The sequence below is a fragment of the Clarias gariepinus genome, chromosome 10 (genome assembly GCF_024256425.1).
Source record: "Clarias gariepinus isolate MV-2021 ecotype Netherlands chromosome 10, CGAR_prim_01v2, whole genome shotgun sequence".
Classification (NCBI taxonomy): domain Eukaryota; kingdom Metazoa; phylum Chordata; class Actinopteri; order Siluriformes; family Clariidae; genus Clarias; species Clarias gariepinus.
Window position 1 is genome coordinate 27201074 of NC_071109.1, and position 21748 is coordinate 27222821.

Genomic DNA, 21748 nt, shown 5'->3' on the forward strand with positions numbered 1-21748 from the left:
GAGAAACCAAAGCATATATAAGCTTTTAGAATAAAACAGAGAACGAAAGCATAAGACAGGACATATGGTAAATTATTTTTTACTTAAATAGAAAAAAGGTACAACACATTTATATTAGACAAGTTCTTTAAAAACTGTTCAGAGGCTTGATTAATATGATGGTTTTTTTTTTGTGTGTGTAAGAATTCTGAATTTTTATTGATCAAAAGGGCAGGTCTACAGCTCTTACTGACTGACTGAGAATTAGTAACCAAATTAAAGAAAATACTCATAATGGACATTAAACAGCATGCGTACCTACAGTAGATTTAAAAACAGCATCAATGAATCGATCTGAGGTTAATGATGAATTGGATGAATTGAATTGTCGTCCTATACATGGTGTTCACATATACTGATTACACTAAACGGTCGTATTAAAAAAAAAGAAAAAGAAAAAACACTGTTAGTCTTTGGCTAACCATATAAACACAGATAAACAAAAAAACTGTCCAACAAAATAGCAAAAAGGGTGAAAGGTCCCTTATATAAATCTGTTTTCTTACATGTACTACACCTCGAATGATGAAAAACAAGACAGAAAAAAAAAAAACAATTGCTACCCATCAAAAATCAAACCTCTTTGTCATATAGGCCAGTTTTCATTCATTAATGTAAACCCTCAGTACCTTACAGTACCACAGACACATAGCACAAAAACAGTGGGCCCATCCTCATGCCCCTAGATCTCTCTGGGATCAAACTAGGCCACGACAGCTATTTAACTCTGTAACCAGAGCAGGTAAAGGGCATAGCAAACAACAAACAGTAATACAGACATCATATTTGGCAAATAGTTTCCAGTAAATTCTGTGCTTCTTGCTCTAATGTGCCATCCGACTTTTCACTGAGGTCCTATGATTCCTGCGATTAATTGCGAGCTACATTAATTACTGAGAGTTTCAAACCGCAACGGAAAACTGTAAACGATTCAACGTCGTATTAGCTGATTGCTTTTACACTCAATATGAACTCTAAACTTTTAATTACAGCACTGAACATTTAGAGTTAAATCAGAGGTGAGTCCATTCAACAAGATGAAAAGGAAAAGTACAAAGTGAGACTGACAGGTAAGAATAATGAGCCATAGAAGTAGGAAGATAAGCGACACACAAACACACACGAATGCTACTTGTAAAAAGTGCTGGGAACAGTGTCATGTGATTAGTCGACTACATACTGTAGGCTTTAGGAGGGGACTTTTTCCACAACAAGAAAGCGTAAGAAAAAAAAAGAAAAATTCTTGTTTAGATTTAGCGATTAATTGTGAAAAGGCTACGAGTAAATTAACTGGGATGCAGAAATTGTAAAAATAGGACCATAAAAAGGTTTGCCTCCATTTTTTTGTTACAGTGTCTGTAGCAGCACTTGGGCGATTACCTCAACAAGAACTTCAACATCAATCAGAATGCAAAAAAAAAAAAAAAAACAAACTGTTTACTTGAAAATCTTGTTAAACTCATATTTCTCCAGCATACTAACAAATTCTATAGTTAAAGATTTTTGTATTATTATTCACACTTGACATGGGATTAATATTTGTTCCCAGATGTTCCCAGATACTTTAACAGATGTGGCTTATTACAAAAAGTAACCTGAAAGTGGAAATAAATTTAATTTTCGGTTTTAGTCTAATGCTACATAGTTCAAAAATGGGAAACTTTTTTTTAAAGATTTTTTAAATCTCTCTCATACTAAAACCATTTTTTTTCCATTCACAATTCTCATAAAACAGTTCGTACCCAGGATTACATCCAGGAGTATACCCTAGCTTAAGGGAATAATCGCATCTGGATACTGCACTTAAGCACTACTTTAGTAATTGCAAAAAAATGTTTTTTGTGCTCATTCCATTTAATGTGCATTGTAAGTCTGCTTTAGGGCCAGGTCAATTGAAGAAAAATAAAATGAACTAATTGTTGCTGGTGGAAAGCCATAGATGTACATTTGAAAGAAAGGGAAAAAAAAAAAAAGACTTGACAGGAGTTCACGACTGCCGTTAGACACCTGACGTAAAATATGTTTTGTTAAAACGTGGCATTTTTGTCTTTAAAACTAAAAAACATGGTACACACACAATGAACAGAGATAGTAGAAAAAGTAGGAGTATTTCTTTCCACGGCTTACACATTTAGATGAACAGTTGTTTGTGCAAAGGGTTTAGGTCGGCTAATATGCAGCACTGGGCACGCTGTAGTTTAAGTTTGGTAACAATTATATGCGGGCAGAATATTCCTTCACCCTTCCTACACATTCAGTTTGAGATAAGACATTATAGTGCCGTTGTGCTTATTGTATGAGCTTATCTAATGAATAAAAACGGGTGATGTAGAGCGAACACAGATTACTTTGAAAACGAACCCTCTTCATCCTAACCCTATCATCAGATGTCGAGCAGGAGAGGCCGCTACCATTTAAGGTGCATCAGTTACACACTGGAGAGCTGCATGGGATGGGGACAGAGACAAAACAGTGGGTATTCCCACAGTGACTAGAGGAATAAAGATCGGTTTACAGTATGTGGCACGCATTGTTACAGCAATAAGGTAAATTAGATCCTTATATATTAGTACATTTATTTGAGTGCAGTTTTTAAATCAGGGAAAAAGAAACCTCTTTATTTAATGGAACCTTGTTGGGAAGCGACAGCGTCAGCACATGCAGTTTTATAGAAGAGGAATTTTATCCCCCAATACTGCAAAGAGTGAAATGAAATCAGATTACAATGTGATTTTAAGCCCAGTTTATACTGGAAATGTCTCAGAGGTCATTTTTTTTTTCACTTGTCCTTTTGATGGACTGTGCTGTCTTGAGCTACCTCTCATTTCTTCATTGTAAATTATGTAGATTAAATTAAAGAAATGGAAACAAATGTTTCACCATGACAGGCTGCTATGTGCCCGATTCATTCACCGTCTATACGGCTTTATCCTGTGTACATTCTGGGTCGTCCATACACACACACACACACACACACACACACACACACACACACACACACACACTACAGGCAATTTGGCCTAATCTGCATGTCGTTGAACTGTGGGAGGAAACCGGAGTACCCTAGAACATACACAAACCCCATGGCGAGAATCGAACCCAGATGCATTCAGCATCACCAGGATACTAAACACCAGCCTGATCACCTGTCATCGTCTGCACCTGTTTTTTACTGCTTCATGCCTGCCGTTAGAGGTTGTGTTATGCATGAATAATTCATAGATCACTGTGTGGCTTAACAAACAAATAGCATCTCTCAGATACTGCTCATGGTACAAAAAATGAGAGCCAAAAACTGGCCAAATAGGAGAGCCGAATTTAAAAAATAAAAATAAAATAAAAATTCTCCACGAAGCCTTGAAAACGATTTCTCAAAATTACTTAAAAAAAACAAATAAACAAGAAAGTCTGCCTCTTTGCAAGCAAAATATGAAGAAATGAGAGGAGGTTTTAAGATTCTTTGCACAGTACTGTATGTTTTCAATTTATACATTCTTAAAATCGTTTTAAGTCTTCCATAATGCACTTTTCTTCTGTGGCTTGATTAAATAAAATAAAATAAAAATACTGCACTGATGCATTCAAATGCACATGAATTAAAATTAAAAACTTCATTTATGAATGTTATAGCTGCAGGACAGCCAAGAAGGATAATCATGCTGGTTGCTTTCTGTCTGTTTAATGTCTATTTTCTCACATTTACTGATAATGAAAATTCTAATTTGCCACTAAATTATTATGGATTGTATACAGGGCGTATTATGGTTTTTAACAGGGCGTGGTTTGTACTGTTTTGTAGTTTCCAGCATAAATTTTAAGTAAAATTCTAAGCTTGCAGCATAAAGATTTAAAACAAAAGGCCATGGTATGTGTGTGTGTGTGTGTGTGTGTGTGTTTGAGCACTTCTGTAAGAGCAGCAGCACCTACACTTCATTAGAGTTGATGCTTCAGCCCCTGGCATTCCCTAAATCTCAGCACCAGAACCGCAGCGTGTCTCTATGTGCAAGGCTAGGAGCAATACTATTTAAAAAAAAAAAAAAAAAAAAAAGGTAGAAAGCAAAGAGGGAAGAACACAGAGAAACACAGGTGAGAACAGTCTCAGAAACAGCAAGGAGAACCAGCTCCATGATTAAAAGTTAGGTGAGAAGAGTGACACATAAGACATCGAAATGATGAAGAACGACTAGAATCCTGACAGGAAATTGTGAGGAGAACCAGCTCCGGGTTCCATAAGAGCATTGCAGTGGTACGCAGTGAATCTTCACGAGAGACACGATTAACACTGGTGCAAATGTCTCATCTCATCAAGGAGCCATGTTTAAAACACTGATTCCTCTTTTTAATATCTTTCTTAGTTTCCCTGCACCTCTTCGAGGAGGAGGAGAAGAAGGAGGAGTGGAAATAGCTGCTCCTCGGCTGAAGACTCCCTGTTAAACTGGAGCTCCAGCGAAACGCTTCAGCACGTGTTCTACGTTTCCGGGTTTGTCACCGTGACAGGGGGAGTGGCACCGATGATCTTTGTGTACTGGCTGATGATGGCCTCAAAGGCTTCGTCTCGGTGAATCATGGCACCAAACACCAGAGGCTGGAGGATCATAGAGGAGAAGAGAAGCACAGATACATTAACACAGACACACTAAAAGCAGTCTGAAAATCTGATTATTTCCCATGGTGGAGCGTTGGATTTACCTTTTGTGTAGATGGTGTGGCTATTGAGATTCCCATCCCAGATCCAGGCAATACTGACAAAACCTTATACTGATACGATAAAAAAAGAATAGTCAAATAAATGGTAAAGAATAGCTTCCCTTAACCAGATAGAAATCACTGAATAATAAATAGCCTTGCACTAAGGTACATCAATACCTTCTGTATGTCTGTAATATCTTGGAGTTTGATGACTTTATTCTTCTTAGAGGATGTGGAACGGGAGCTGGAGCTCTCAAAGCATAAGTAGCTACAGGACAGAAGAAACACTTTGTAAACTCTGAAGATAATTAGTTTGTAAACAAAATAATCAAAACAGTAAAGATTAAAGCCCCAGTCAAAACTACCTTGTTACTAAAAGATCACAAGACTGGATCAGATCATTTTACAGACGTAAAAAAAAAACAATATATATATATATATATATATATATATATATATATATATATATATATATCTATCTTGCTTTTCATTTATTACTTGCAGAACTTAAAGAACACTTTAAGGAAGAAACACTTACACATAAAATACTTATAATTATAATTAAAGTGCAAGGTAAGTGCAAGGTGCGATTGATGTTTTTTTTTTTTTCTTTTAAATATATATATATATTTTCCAATTTTCTCCCCAATATTAGTCATAGCCAATTCCTCCCCGTCACTAGGGGGCTTCCACATTAAGGCTACTACTACTCATTCCTCCCCCCTGAGAGAGCTCGGCCAATCAGCTCTCTCTGTGCCTTCGGCTGTGAGAGGAAAACAGCATCACCCAGGGTTCGAACCAGCGCTCCCCGGATGATAGGGCGAGCGCTTTACCACTGCGCCACTCGGAGGCCCCATATGTGTTCAAATTTTTGTGAAAATGTATGAAAATTTTAAATTGTCCATATATAATTTGGATAAAGTATCAGTTCCAATATAGAGATTATTTGGCCTGGTTTTAATCAGAATGCACTGCATGGGGGGAATCTTGTTTATGTGATCTGGCAACCCTGGTGAGAATAATAAATATATCTTTCAGTGACAAATAGGTTTAAATGCAATACCACACAACACTTTTATTTACACTATGATGTTTCTGTTCAGATCCTGTACCACTTTTAGTACATTACATCACTACTTGTTATTATATGCTAGAGCTTCTTTGGCGACTTTATTATTTTTATAAATTTTTTGCAGATCAATTAGGAATCTCTTCAGTAAGCAGGGGACTAATCAGAAATAGAAGTATCCTTGTCAACTAAAGCATTTATGTAACATATGGAAACTAACTTCATTTAAGCTTAATTAGTCTCTTTTCAAATGTGAAAGATAAAAATCTGTATATAATAATAATAATAATAATAATAATTAGTTATAATTTTTTTTTAATATATATTTAGTTACTTGTCACTTTACAGCACAGGAAAATATATTTTTTATATATCCAAGGTAGGAAGCTGGGGTCAGAGCACAGGGTTAGGCAGGACAGGGTTTAGGGCCTTGCTCAAGGCCTTAACACTGGCAACTTTGCGGCGCTCAGGCTCGAACCCCCGATCTTCCGATCAGTAACCCAGTAGCTACAGTATGAACCAATGGTCACTTTATAGCTGCCAATCCACTGGCTAACAGATTTTAATAAGAAATCCCTGACTGACTCAGGCTTTACTGTACTATTTGTGACTACAGGATGAATAGTAATATTAACTTATTAGCAAAAATAAAGTTTGTGCAGGGAAAGATTTAGACATACTTTTCGGTCACATAGAGGTAGCCATTCCGTATGTAGTCAGTAGGCATTTTCCTGTCCCGGTTGATTAAACAGCAACGCCATCCGTGCTCGCACACTGGGCATAATACAAAAAGATTGATGTCATGCAGAAACATGAAATACAATCAGTATTTTATGGAATCAACTCTGTAAATTACACAGCAAATTATAAAGTCTGAGCAGCTACTGGAATAAAAAAAGATTGAAGAAAAATAAATAAATTGAAAGTGCATAAAAAATTGTTGCAAACCAATAAACTAACCCTAAATGCAATAATAACAATATTTTCAATTTTTCTTTCACTAATCAATTATTTTTTAGTTTCATGCAAGTTTTCGCTTCGTACTCCTGACACAAACCTACCACGTCTGTGGATGTTACAACAATAAAAACAATCCAAGCTTGCCCTCATGACAGCGGTTGAGCTGCATGCTCTCTACCTGCTAGGGGGCGCTCATTCTCAGACAGGTTGAAGACTTCATGGAAGGGACCTCTCTTGGTGCTGTAGGCACGGCCACTCTCCTCATCGCGCCCAACTCCACATGGCACTCCGGCTCCGAGGCTGCCACGTGAGACCACAGGCTGGATCTGCTGCAAGGGTGAGACACATCGGTTAAATGAGTGACAAAGACACGGTGAGGCGCAGGACTGTAAGCACCACAGTGCTGAAGCAGGATCAGTCATCTTTAGTGATCTTTCCCTAAAAAACTAAAAGTCTGACTGACACTAAAAGACAAGAGACCTTCTTCATCAAACCAGTGTAGAGCACTTCTGCAAATGCTGAGATGAGGCGAGCTTTCTTTTCACTCTGGCCGTCAGGAATTAACGAGAGAAAGTACAGTAAAGAACAAATGCACGGGGTAAAACAGGCACTGATTTATGTCAAGTGTAAAATCACAAGGTTTCTTGACAATCTGGTTGACCTGCATGTTGCTTTATACAACACTAGATCTGATCTGCTCAACTGAACAATCAAGTCTGATTTTTGGCCCAAATCTCTCCACACTTTTCCACCCTGATGGATCTTGATTAACTGACAGACTTTTGACACAGCAAACAGTTAAAGAAATATTCTGATCCATAACACACAACAGTCATATAACCCACTTGCCTAATGCATCATGGGAATACATGAACTGCCAAACAGTGACAAGAGAAAAGCCAAGTTCGCCCGTGAGTATAAGAATGTAGATCGAAATAAACATATACAAAAAAAAAAAAAAAAAGCATGTCTTACTAAGGCTCACAGCTTGGCTGTTCTGATGTCATATTATTTTTGGCTCCACTAATGAGTACTAATACACTTTATTTAACTGGAATCCTCACCCTCACCCACACACACACACACACACAATCACAGGGGTAGAAACTAGTACCGTGCTAATGGCTGTGGATCAAAAGATACCAATTATAACGTCACCCTAAATGTTTAGAAATTAAAATACAGTATGCCGTCATGACCACGTGTTTTAAAAGAAGACTAGTCAAAATGTAAAAACTGATACAGCAGTGGTTGAAAAAAAAAAATTAATTAAATTCCTACTTAAAAACTAAACTATTGGATATTTAAGAGACGAAGGTTATTGTCTAAAACGTTTTAAGAACCTATGAAAGCTCATTATGGATAAATAATGACGCAGGAGTTACTAAGGAATAGGAATCTCCAGTCATCACCGGGTACAATATTATCACGATACATACTGTAGGTGCAGATTCAGTTATTATTATTAAGTATTGGCATGTTTCTATGCTTTTTCCGTTCGCCTGTAGTTTGATTTTGTTTTAATCAAGTGTTATGTAATCTATATATAAAAAGCCTCGTCTTTAAATGTTTGAGACTTTTTTTTTTTATAGTGTTGCATAATTTATCACATAAAAAATAGACCTGCGCAAATGTCTAATCACAGAAGGCTGCAAATTCCAGTTTCAAGTTTGAGGTGATTAATCTATATTGGCAAACATCCTCTTCATGAGATCATTTGTGCCATTATTTGCTGTTAGCCTAATAATTAACAATGGTAGATTTGGCAGACAAAATTGCGTCAAAATAACGGTATTCAAATTGAACAGCTCTATTGTTAAATAAACGCCACTAAGTACTTGAAGCTACAGCATTTATTTGAAAGAGAAATTAAGCTTTGTAGTTTTTTGATCCATTTGCCAGCAGAAATGTAGGTTCTGCTTAAAAACACTATCTGCGCACACACACACGCACACAGCTGTGCAACCAGATGCCGCTAGATTCCTACCTTTTCAAACCCAGACAGCTGAGAAAAAAAAATAACAGAACACAAGTGTGACGAACTATTACATGACAAAAAATAATAATAATAAATGAAAATAAAAACACACACACGCACAAGAAGGTGTGGGCGGGTTGGGTTTTGACATGCATGGGGGCGTGGGATGATGGGACACACACGCTTTGGACACACACACACAAACCACTGAGTGTACTACAGATTAAATCCAATAATCCATATATATATCAATCCAGAGCATATTCTGGATGAAAACTCTGAACTAATTATTGTTAGAAAACTAGTTTGAGGGTTTACTCTGGATGAACTGGCGGGTGGCACTCACCCGTCTGCTGATGTTGCCGCTGTGCCTTTCTTTGAGTTGAGGGTCAGTTGGCAGACTTTTCCATACAATGTACGGTGTGTCATATTTGTCCCTGAGTTTGGGGCAACTCTTGAACATAAAGTCAATGATGAAGAACTTGATTCCAGCGTAGAGCCCTATTGATCGAAATATTGCAGGTGTAAATGTGGCGAAGCTACAAAAGAACTGGTTGCACGGACATTAATATTGGCTGTGTTTTACTCTGTCTTACCGATGATGAAGCCCAGGAGTTTGTATGGCAGCAGGCAGGAAGTGATGAACGCCACCCACAGGCCGATGTACAACTTCTGAGTGATTGCGGGCTGTACCCACATGAACAGGCTGAAAAATACAGATAGAAAAACACAGTGAGCAAAAATCTATTTCAACACAAAACACTAATCTAGTCGATAGTTTTTTTTGTTTTTTTTTTATAAAAAACATAATAAAAATAATAATAATAATAATAACTTTTGAAGTACTAACTTTTTAATTTTCTCCAAAACATCTGACATCTTTCCAAACAGATTCTGTAAAAAGACAGCTTGTGAATAGAGAGTTCTCAACACCTGAAATGCATTTGCCTGCTCTCTTCGATGAAAGCTCCGATCCCATAATTTCACATTTCATAACTTACCTGAGCTTTCTGTGCCACATCCAGCACTAACTGGAATTTCTCTGAGACGGTCAAGTCTTCTTTTGGAGGCTCCTGTTAGAAAAAGGAGAGATGCTAAATAAAGTCTTCTCATTTTGACTACTGTACTGTATCTTCTGCTAAAACAACCTTTTTTAAGTTTATAGCTAATCAGCAGCACTAAAGAGTTCCACTGCATGTTTATATTTACCATTGGCTCAGACACCTCAGGCACGATACTCCACTGTATCCTCCAGCCTCTGTGACGACAACACGGCTTTAATGTGCATTCAGTGTTAGGCGGCTTAAAATCTTCATATGTGTAAGCCAAAAAAAACTTTTACATAGGAATGACGTTATCTGCTATATAGGTCTATATACAGTACGGTTCAAACATCATGTCAAATAACTGCTGAAAAAGTGCATACATTCCAAGAATTATATAAAAAGCAATAATTAATGAACAATTTAATAACCGCGGTTATGATTCTTTGCTTAAAATGCAAGTATAATTTGTGAAGTTTTGTAAGGAAAGTTGATTAGTTTTATCCAACATCTCGACGAACATGCTACAGTCCGTGCTTCTTTTTCATGCATACAAAAACAAGAAGCCTTCTTTTTTTTTTTTTTTTTTTTTTTTTATAAGTGTTTTTTTTTTTTTTTTTTTTACTACACTAAATGCTACTCTCTTTTCGGGCCTAGAGATATTTTTTCATAAGATATTATATATAGGGAAATATTTGTATATACATATAATATCTTATGGAACAATATCTGTTTCTTATGGAAAAATATATACACAGTGGAACCTTGGATTGCGAGCATAATTCACTCTGGAAGCTAATCTCCCCCCATAAGAAATGATAAAAACTTCGATGATTCGTTCCACAACCCAAAAAATTTATATAAGTATAAATATAAAGCAAAAATGATTTAGTAAGTACTAAACAGACATGATATTTTGGTATTGGACTTACTTCGCGATGAGGTAATTTAAAGACAGGCGGAGGATAGCTAAGAAGAGAAACATGGGAATTGCCCAGCCATGCCACACAGCATTCATATAGATCTGTGGATGAAGGAAATTATTGCATTAATGTACCTGATACAACTGGGCTAACTGATTAGGTATATTTCAGGTTCATGAACAATAGGCAAATGTGTACTTTTTTGTAAGAGATATTTATTTCCTATGTATAATGTCCACCTCATACGACTCAATCCAGTTACACAGAAATAGAATGTACATTCTAAACATTTTAAAGAGGAAATGTTGAGATGTTGTGATTCAGAATGTTAGGCTTAAAATAATTTTAACTAAAATACAAATCACAGGTTCCTTTCCTACTCTTCCATAATTTAAGAACGATGTCTCTGTGTTTATGAACAGTCTGATAGCAGAACATGAGAAACAACAATTTTAGATTTTTACTCCTTTTGGCAAATTATTATTTTGACACACAGGGTTGTCTATAACAAAAAGTTAAATTTAAAAAACGCTTTATAATCCTATTTTAGAAGCTTTCAACTTTCTCCACTAACTTTGACTGTGGCTTTTTTGTGACTTCTTTTATTCTGACTTTATTTGTGCATTCACTCAAGCATTCAATCTATTTTAGGGTGCATTTTAATAACTGATCTGGAACATGGTTCCTGTTTTTAAATTGCTTACCGTGAGCTGTCTATACTCGTATAAAAGCCAAATACATAAAGGGACGTACTCTGAACTTATTTTTTAGTGAATTTGGAGATTTCCTCTGAAACCTGGTCATCTCTGTAGACAAACCTTTAATCTCTGGACAGTTTAATTTTCATTACAAAAATCCAGAAGACCCTCTGAGAACAGCATTTTTACTGAGTTTTATGGCGAACTGGTACATTTGGATTCCATCTTTCCTTCTCCCCCTTTCTTTCTTTTTGTCGAGCTAAACCTGGCACTCCTGAGTTTCCAGCTATCCAGGCCCGTCTTCCGGTGTCCTGCTTCTGGTTGTTGTTCTTGTCGCACGGATGTCTTTATCTGCATCTGAAGATCATCCATGTGGTCTGCTTAGGAGGTGTGTGGGGACTGGGGACGGTACGACTTGACCATGAAGATGGCCTTGGACTGGACCCACAGACAGTTACTGTATGTACCCGAGTCTCCATCAACAAACATGGACTTTTTATTAACTTGAACACCTTTCCCATTATATTGAACTTTCAATCTCACAGCACACAGATTTACGGTCATAGAGATCACATCACTCAAATGAGGATGGGTTTCACAGTTAAGTCTGGTTCATCTCAAGGTTTCGAGTTTTTCCTTACCACTGTCACCTTGGGCTTGCTCATCAGGGACAATCTGGTCATTATAATTCAAACAGATTTCCTTACATTTCCTGTACTTACTGTAACTCCTTCTCCGTTCATTACTTTCCATATTTGTAATTTTGTAATTCTGTTAAGCTGCTTTGTGAATTTGTGTACGTAAGCTGACCATTGTGAATATCTACGTGCGTGTGTGTATATGTGTGTGCGTGCACAAACGTGTGAGCGAGAGCAAGAGACCGAGAGAGAAAGAGAGAGAGAGATGTTTAATGTGTGACTTATCAGTGATGAAAGTACTGCTTTTTGTTTCCTGAAAATAGCTGTGTGCTCACAATGAAGGCGATGGCTGATGTGTAGACAGAGTGCCAGCTGGATAAGGCAGAAAGGTTCCTCATGAAGTTAGTGACAGGCTTAGCCCCTCGTTCTGGGAAAACATTAACACACGGCAACATTATATTAATATCATAGGGATATCCAGCAGAAATGTAATGTTCCACATTATTACTGTCAGAACAATACTTACTGAGTCGTCTCATGTTTTCAGTTAATCTGTAATGAGAGCAGAAGGTCACGGTTAATTATTTGCAAGTGTGCCAAACAGGAAGGTTAAAAAAAACAAACAAAAAAAAAAACACCTAATCCTAATAAAATAAAGACATTCTTTGTCTCGTGTGAATGCAATCAGTCTAGGCAGAATAGAAACTGCTTTTAGTGGGATTAACGTGCTTATGGCCTACCATGTGGACATGATTTGGATCATGCAAAGACAATAAATCAATCAATCACACTTTTTCATTACTACACAGACTAGTGGGAATTATAGGACGTGCCATGTTGTGAAACCACTGGAACAGGGCACCGCGCTTACATCAGACAAGGCGCAAAAAGGTTTATATCACAATCAGTGCCAAAGACATTCACAGCTGTCCCACTGTGTTGACGGTCTCTGGAGCCAGGGGAAAATCTTTCTAAAAGCGTGAGAATGAGAGGCTTTCTTCACCTTTTAGCACTGAGTGGCTCCTCCGTCTCCACCATGTTCTCCTCAGGCTGGAAGCGGAAGTCCTCTATGTACACGCCCAAGCGCTCATACAGCCACTTCCACAGCTTTGAGCTCACAGACTCCTTCTGCTTTTCTCCTATCATAAAGCAGAAAAGCACAGTCGAGTTCGGAAATGTAATTAGTTCAGTTTAAAGCTTTTTTTTTTTTTGTGGTTGCTCACTTAATTAATTAATTAATTAATGAAAAATATACCACTGGATTATGATTTGTCAGAAGGTGTTCATTCATTTTATATACAATAACAGCAGCTCTGATGGTTTAGAATGTAAACCACAGGCTCGTGTTAATGCACTCACTTGTATATTTTGTTATTTCTAAGGAACAACTGACACAAGCACTGGTGTGGTTTATACTGAAAACCAAATAAAAAAAAAATCTTTGTGATAGTTAATGTGTTGAAATTGTTTTGGTGAATTTTTTAACCTTATTCATACGTGTCGCCTGCAGTGTTGGGGGAGGTTACTTTTTAAAGTAACTAATTACATTACAAAATGACTGCCTTTAAAAAGTAATCAGTTCCATTACAGCGTTACTTTCTGATAAAGGTAACTAGTTCGAGGACCTTTCCAGTGCAGAAAATGAAAACTTCTTCTTAGCAGCATTCATAGAGTCTTTAACAGTTTGTATCCATGTATAATAAATAATAGCAGCTCTCCATCAAATACAGAAGAAAATGTGTAAATGTACAGTACTGTAGCTGGCTTGGCGTATGAAGGGCGATCATAAAATTGCCATTATTGCCAAAAAAAAAAAAAAGAACGTAATGAAAACGAGTGTTGGTCGTAAGCCTAGTACTTCTCTACTGGACATATCCTCCACCTAAGGCAACACACTTCTTCAAAAGATGGATGAACTTGCGGAAACAATCTTGGAAGAATCCTTCTTTTTGTCTCTTGAGGAAAAGTTACACTGCGCTAATCACCCTGTTGTCATCTTTGAAACGTCTGCCATGAAGTGGTTTCTTTAAGTGATGGACGATGAAGAAGTCACTGAGTGCCACTTTACAATTGTGTTATACGCCGGAGCATCGTCTCCATACATGGCAATCTGCACGCACTTCGATTTCGGGTGCTACATTTTGGTTTTGACTCTCTAGCGACATCGTGCAGAACTATACTGTGTTTTTTTTTGTAAAACAAGTAGAGATGTTCAGGAACGTACTTAGAGACATTATTACAATATTTTCAGATTTGTTATACAATGTTATGACCACCCTCGTAAGTTATGTTCAATGTCTTCAAGCCAAACCACCCAAGTTAAGTGACAATGCTTCACAGCTCACCTGTTCCATTCACAGCAGAACCGTGAGCTTTGGAAGGAGGCGGTGGCGAGTCCTCAGGTCTGAGAGAAAAAGACATTTTTGGCAGAAGTTACTTCAACAGTCTGAAAGTATAAACAGCGAAAAAATATATTATTTTGTCCTACCTGGCTTTTAGGACTTCATTCATTTTCTGTTCAAGGTCAAGTCTTTTCAGCCTCTCTTTCTCCAGCTCCTGCTTCAGGTTCTCTACGTTCATTTCCTCTCGAAGTTTCCTCAACTCTTCCTCTAAAGGAGACAGAACAACACGGTACAGTAAGACTATAGCTGAGGACAAATGAGAGAGTTACTGCCACAGTTTAGAAGCTGTATGAATAAGTTCATAATGTAAAAATTAACTCTGTTTGGAGTTACACACAACATACAGAAAAGCAAACACTGGAAGATCCAAAAGTCCCGCCAAATCTTCATTAAAAAGGTTTTATAGTTGTGACATTGAAACTCTAGGGTGCGTTTAGGATAAAGACAAACAATCAGTTCTCATTTATATTATAAATACTAATGACATCCTTCATCAGGGGGAAAAAAAAAACTAATTCACAGGGACTCAATTTGACTGTGTCTGAACACGAGTGCAATCAGGTCACCGCTCCAACATCCAAGGTTACCTGGAACACTAAATTATCCTCATGTATAATTCAGATCCGGTTTAGACTCTTGCAATGCCTTTATCCTAGTCATGAAGACCCTTTAATGCAGATCAAAGGTAAGGGAAGATAAAGCATATCAGTTACCGGACATACCGCAATTCTTTTGTGTGGCAATTGAATTTTCATCATGCTGATTCCAAAAATCGATTTTTAAAAAAATTAATTGTTAAATTTACGCGTTTCCATTTGGATTGTAAAATCTTGCTCTTCGTCTATAATCATACAGGTGGTGCCCTCTAAACTATTCACATGGTGGCAGGCAGAACAGCATCCTGTGCGTTAGGAGAGAATTATTTGCTAAATCTATTTAGAAATTTATTTAGCATTGAATTAGGATATTTATAAAACTGTGACGGTAAATTAATCACTATACAAATCAAAGTATCGTGATAATATCGTATCGAATACTCCATGGTCGTTTTCATCCCTGTTTCTTGCATCCATTTAACTCATAAATACGTGATGCACCAAAATATACAGTACTGAAACTCGACAGAGGAAAAAGTATTCATATTTGAGATCAATCCCTGCTATCTGTTATGACCCGAATGAGGATGGGTTCCCTGTTGAGTCTGGTTCCTCTTAAGGTTTCTTCTTATTTCCATCCCAGGGAGTTTTTCCTTGCCACCGTCGCCCTTGGCTTGCTCATCAGGGACAATCTAATCATTATGATCTATACACATTTTTACTTCCTCCTACATATTTCCATAATCTTCTTTCACTTTTGAGAAGCTGCTTCAAGACAATGACCATTGTTAAAAGTGCTATATAAATAAAATCGAATTGAAACGTATTATTTCCGCTTACATGGCAAAACGTTAATAGTGTTCGTTCTTTCAGGAGAAATAAACTCACAGATGACAACAAGGTAATATTGTTTATCTATTCAGTTCAGTACTGTATATTTTGATGCTTATTGTATATCAGGAGTTGCTCTGTATGGTTCTGATTGTCTGTTGTAGGAACATTAAGGTACATTATGGAGGTAACTGGCGCTGCTTTAACACCAACGATTCAACATATTCATTTCTGTGTGTTTATAGAAGGTTTTAGATCAAATAAAACACTAATGTGTAACACTAATATATTAGTATAACTAACCACTTAGCCTGGTTCAACACTCGACACTTCTCTGCACTTGTTAAATAAGCCAGCATCAGATTACAGTTAAAAACACGAGCCTCATGTTTCAACATGCCTTTCTGGTTAGGACTCCTGGACATGAGCATTGCTGGTATTTGCCAACTAGACTGTCTGAACACCATCGTGCGTCTAGGGGAACGTCAAATGTCTGCAGGTTTTGGTCCTCGCATGTACAACCTTATGGAACCATGTATAAGCTTTAAGTTACTATAAAACGTTAAATAATGCTCATACAGTATAGACGTAAATAATTTTAAAACCAACATAATACACAATGTTTCAGTGATTTAGCATAACGCTAGGACTGCTATCTTGCCTGTTAACCTGTACACCAGCCAGACTTGATTTGACCCACACAGGCTTGTGTTTCCGAGGACAGGGAACAGTTCACCCCAGCAGACCCGAGTGGCAGCACTGCAACACAACCTGTGACACGAGCTTGAATCAGTAACAGCTTGTAAATATTGAGCAGGTCATTCAGGAGTGTGTGTTCCCGACTGGAATGGCACATTAGATTCTTTTGTTCTAAATGAGGTTGCAGGAAACCATTAGTGACTTATGTCACAGTGTTAACTCGCCATCCAAACCAAGTGCCAGAGACAGAAGACTGGATTTCTCCCACAAATACTGGTCTGTTCTTGAGGCTCGTGCTCAATCTGAAAGGAATACTCAACAGGAACATTCAAGAACTTTTAAATCTTTACTGGCAGTATCTTTAGCATCTGTGTAAAATCAATAGACAACAATTTTGTTGTTGTCGTTTTTTTTTTTACACTAGGAAAACATGCTCACTTTAAAATGATGTGATTCCCGCCTCAAGTCTGTGAGCAGGTAGTTCGGTTTCCTCCGGGTACTCCAGTTTCCTTCCACAGACACGCAAACTGGGCTAACCTGAGTTTCCAAAATGCTCATAGTGTGCGAGTCTGTGTGAGCTTGTACCCTGCAATGGATTGGCACCTCGACCCGGGTGTACCCTGCCATGTGTCCTGAGTATCCTGGGATCACATGCTGTCTTACATAAATAAAGAGCATATTACATATTAAAGAGGTATTACTGTCTCCACATGCTGATGTGGGTTTCCTCCATAATCCCCATTTTTTCTTTCACCTCCCAAAAACGTTCCAATAGTATTGCTGTATTTTCTATATAAAATTGCACCTTGCAGGGGCCTCCGAGTGGCGCAGTGGTAAAGTGCTTGCTCTATCATCCGGAGATCGCTGGTTCGAACCCCGGGTGATGCTGTTTTCCTCTCACAGCCGGAGGCACAAAGAAAGCTGATTGGCCGAGCTTTCTCAGGGGGGAGGGATGAGAGGTGCTCGCGCTCCCACATTAATCACGGCTCTACAGCCAATCAGGGGCGTCTGTGAGCTCGCGCACGCGGAAGGAGCGGCTAGCGCTTTCCTCCGAGTGTGCTACTCCGCCCCTAATGGTGCGTGAGCGAGCAGTTAGAAAAGATGCGGTCGGCTGACGTCACGCGGTTCGGAGGAAACACATGATAGTCTTCGCCCTCCCGACTGAGTGGTAGTAGTAGCCTTAATGTGGGAGCCCCCTAGTGACGGGGAGGAATTGGCTACGACTAAATTAGGGAGAAAGTTGGAAAAAACCCAAAAAAATATTTACAAAAAAAATTGCACCTTGCGAATGTGCATGATGCTCTGCGCTGAACAAGCATCTCATCCAGGGTGTGTTTTCAAAGATGGATGAATGGACAGACAATCCAGAACTTAATAACTTCAAAACCTGGTAATTATTTCTTTAAGTACACACTACAACTTAAGTCAAGTCAACTTTATTGTCACTATTGTCACTATATTGTCACAACCATATACAGTTAGTACAAAGAATAGATCGGAGTAAGAGAACCCCGATCGAAAATCCCTTTAATTAAAAGTACAGGGCTTGTAATGAAGTGCAGCATTCCAACCCCTTCATTAGAATATCTTTTGTTAATTTGGCACAGAGGAGCTAAAACCAGTTCAGATATTTTATCTCTGCCTGAGATGTTATTATTGTACAGTATTTACGCTCCTACTTTTATATTTGCATGCTATTTGTTGACTATGCATGACGACTCTTAGTTACTGTACTGTACCGCCTCTTATGTACATACTATTTTTGATAATGGTTTAAGCCTGACTTGAACATTATGTACATCTCTAACATTCGCTGCTCTGTAATTACATGACTCATGCTTTTTTTTAATTACTTGGAGAAAAAGCTTATTTGGAGCGTTATATGGAGCCCAGTTTATAGTTTAAGGGTATAAATCATCAAAAATTGTGTCTGTTGAAAGTTATGAGAACATGAACATCCAGATCTAATTAAAGCCAAGCAGTTTAACATATCAAAAGAACAGTGGTTCTATGCTCATGATCAGAAGACTGCACAGAGAGAGATCTGATTGCAGACTTTTTAGGCAGAAGAATATAATCTGCTCTGCTCTGTTCTGTTCTCATTAACTGAGGCTTATTCGTCATGTCAGGACTCGTCCTGCATGCTCCCTTGATGGTTAAACCACTACTGCAGACCTTGCTGTAAACCTTTCTTGGAATGATGAGGTGTCAGATCTGTAGTGAATATTATTGGGAGTGACAATAAATTCAAACAGCTCATTACCGATATACTGTATATTCCAGATTATGGTAAGAGGAAATGTCTAGGTACATTTATTTTACTTGTCTAGGTAGGTTGTTTAAGTCAATGAAATGTTGCAGGCGATAAAGAACACAGCACCAATTAACTACCTGGCTTGCAATTGCAACACCAAGGGCCTGAGAAGGGAGCAATAACTTCTCTCATCTGAGGAAGAAAGAGCTGTATAATTCAGATCTGCAGCAAAGCAGGTCCAACACATTGCTGGCTTGTCAAAAAATTACACCAGATTTCTGATCTACACATTCATATCTGGAGGATATAGTACCATGTTTTAGCTGCTTATCTTTCTGTATTCATAACTGCAGAACTGTAAAAAAAATAAATAAAAAAAAGGCATATGCTGTACAGTTTATATCCATTACAAAACACATTGTTATACTGCTTCTGCCAAGGGGTCGGCAAACGAACTGAACCGCGCACAACTGCAAAGGATGCCCTTGCTGGCACAACATTTTTTATGCTCTTTGCCGCCCAGTGGCTGGGGTCTGGGCTCTTTGCCGCCCAGTGGCTGGGGTCTGGGCTCTTTGCCGCCCAGTGGCTGGGGTCTGGGCTCTTTGCCGCCCAGTGGCTGGGGTCTGGGCTCTTTGCCGCCCAGTGGCTGGGGTCTGGGCTCTTTGCCGCCCAGTGGCTGGGGTCTGGGCTCTTTGCCGCCCAGTGGCTGGGGTCTGGGCTCTTTGCCGCCCAGTGGCTGGGGTCTGGGCTCTTTGCCGCCCAGTGGCTGGGGTCTGGGCTCTTTGCCGCCCAGTGGCTGGGGTCTGGGCTCTTTGCCGCCCAGTGGCTGGGGTCTGGGCTCTTTGCCGCCCAGTGGCTGGGGTCTGGGCTCTTTGCCGCCCAGTGGCTGGGGTCTGGGCTCTTTGCCGCCCAGTGGCTGGGGTCTGGGCTCTTTGCCGCCCAGTGCCTGGGGTCTGGGCTCTTTGCCGTCCAGTGGCTGGGGTCTGGGCTCTTTGCCGTCCAGTGGCTGGGGTCTGGGCTCTTTGCCGTCCAGTGGCTGGGGTCTGGGCTCTTTGCCGTCCAGTGGCTGGGTTTGCACATTGCCTGGGAATTAAACCCAGGTCTAGAGCAACCTACCAATGCCCATCCATTACAGATCCTGACTCTCCAGTCCTACCCCCAAAGAACACAAAAGATAACTACTGCTGATGAATTACAAATAAAAGTGGAAAAAAAAAAAAAAGTGTTAATAAAATGCCGGTCCAAAACAAGCAATACAACTTCACAGATTCCATAAGTCTCTGGAAATTGACAGGAGAGGAGAACACCCTTCCGCGAAAAAAGCAATACTGTCTATCCAGCCCTACTCTCAAACAGGTCAAATATACATTAGAATCATAAGACAAAATAAAAAACAAAGTAATATTTCACAGCAAGCATGACTTCAATGCTCCTTCTCTTAAACTGTATATGTCATTGGTGTTTAGATGATGGTGGTGGTAAGGCATGCAATCTAAGACATCCCTAAGCATCCATGAGTTCATTGATATCCTGGAACTCCAGATTACAAATGTTTCATCGCAGTGTAAAGATTAGTCAGAGGGAAGTTGCATTGATCTGGAGTACTTTCCTTCAAGGTAAAAACTGGACCTAAATCATAGCAGCAAAGGTGTAGTGCAACTAAGTCAATGTTTTTTCCTTTAAATTCTTACCCATAAGGGCAGTGCTGGCTCAAGGTTCAAAGCTCATGGATCATACATGATCATGGATCATAGTGTTGTAATATACACTCACCTAAAGGATTATTAGGAACACCTGTTCAATTTCTCATTAATGCAATTATCTAATCAACCAATCACATGGCAGTTGCTTCAATGCATTTAGGGGTGTGGTCCTGGTCAAGACAATCTCCTGAACTCCAAACTGAATGTCAGAATGGGAAAGAAAGGTGATTTAAGCAATTTTGAGCGTGGTATGGTTGTTGGTGCCAGACGGGCCGGTCTGACTGTTTCACAATCTGCTCAGTTACTGGAATTTTCACGCACAACTATTTCTAGGGTTTACAAAGAATGGTGTGAAAAGGGAAAAACATCCAGTATGCGGCAGTCCTGTAGGCGAAAATGCCTTGGTTGATGCTAGAGGTCAGAGAAAAATGGGCCGACTGATTCAAGCTGATAGAAGAGCAACTTTGACTGAAATAACCACTCGTTACAACCGAGGTATGCAGCAAAGCATTTGTGAAGCCACAACACGCACAAACTTAAGGCGGATGAGCTACAACAGCAGAAGACCCGACCGGGTACCACTCATCTCCACTACAAATAGGAAAAAGAGGCTACAATTTGCACGAGCTCACCAAAATTGGACAGTTGAAGACTGGAAAAATGTTGCCTGGTCTGATGAGTCTCGATTTCTGTTGAGACATTCAAATGGTAGAGTCAGAATTTGGCGTGAACAGAATGAGAACATAGATCCATCATGCCTTGTTACCACTGTGCAGGCTGGTGGTGGTGGTGTAATGGTGTGGGGGATGTTTTCTTGGCACACTTTAGCCCCCTTAGTGCCAACTGGGCATCGTTTAAATGCCACGGGCTACCTGAGCATTGTTTCTGACCATGTCCATCCCTTTATGACCACCATGTACCCATCCTCTGATGGCTACTTCCAGGAGGATAATGCACCATGTCACAAAGCTCGAATCATTTCAAATTGGTTTCTTGAACATGACAATGAGTTCACTGTACTAAAATGGCCCCCACAGTCACCAGATCTCAACTCAATAGAGCATCTTTGGGATGTGGTGGAACGGGAGCTTCGTGCCCTGGATGTGCATCCCACAAATCTCCATCAACTGCAAGATGCTATCCTATCAATATGGGCCACCAAAGAATGCTTTTAGCACTTTGTTGAATCAATGCCACGTAGAATTAAGGCAGTTCTGAAGGCGAAA

The 21748-nt window shown here is 39.0% G+C and overlaps 1 protein-coding gene across 2 annotated transcripts in view; it reads right to left on the reverse strand.

The window, feature by feature from the left end:
* Positions 1-1308: 1308 nt before the first annotated feature.
* Positions 1309-21748, reverse strand: part of gramd4b (GRAM domain containing 4b) — a 34246-nt gene continuing 13806 nt past the window's right edge. Inside the window, exons 4-19 of one of the 2 annotated variants that reach the window (XM_053506479.1) lie at positions 14526-14646; positions 14383-14441; positions 13041-13176; positions 12564-12589; positions 12373-12464; positions 10711-10802; positions 9945-9993; positions 9737-9808; positions 9586-9629; positions 9332-9441; positions 9082-9236; positions 6936-7083; positions 6478-6571; positions 4906-4996; positions 4729-4797; positions 1309-4624 (exon numbers count right to left, since the gene is read on the reverse strand). In XM_053506479.1, the coding sequence (XP_053362454.1) occupies positions 4508-4624; positions 4729-4797; positions 4906-4996; positions 6478-6571; positions 6936-7083; positions 9082-9236; positions 9332-9441; positions 9586-9629; positions 9737-9808; positions 9945-9993; positions 10711-10802; positions 12373-12464; positions 12564-12589; positions 13041-13176; positions 14383-14441; positions 14526-14646 (1475 nt within the window). In that variant the 3' untranslated portion in view covers positions 1309-4507. Of the gene's footprint in view, positions 4625-4728; positions 4798-4905; positions 4997-6477; positions 6572-6935; positions 7087-9081; positions 9237-9331; positions 9442-9585; positions 9630-9736; positions 9809-9944; positions 9994-10710; positions 10803-12372; positions 12465-12563; positions 12590-13040; positions 13177-14382; positions 14442-14525; positions 14647-21748 lie in introns of both variants that reach the window. The other variant, XM_053506478.1, reaches the window with a different exon arrangement.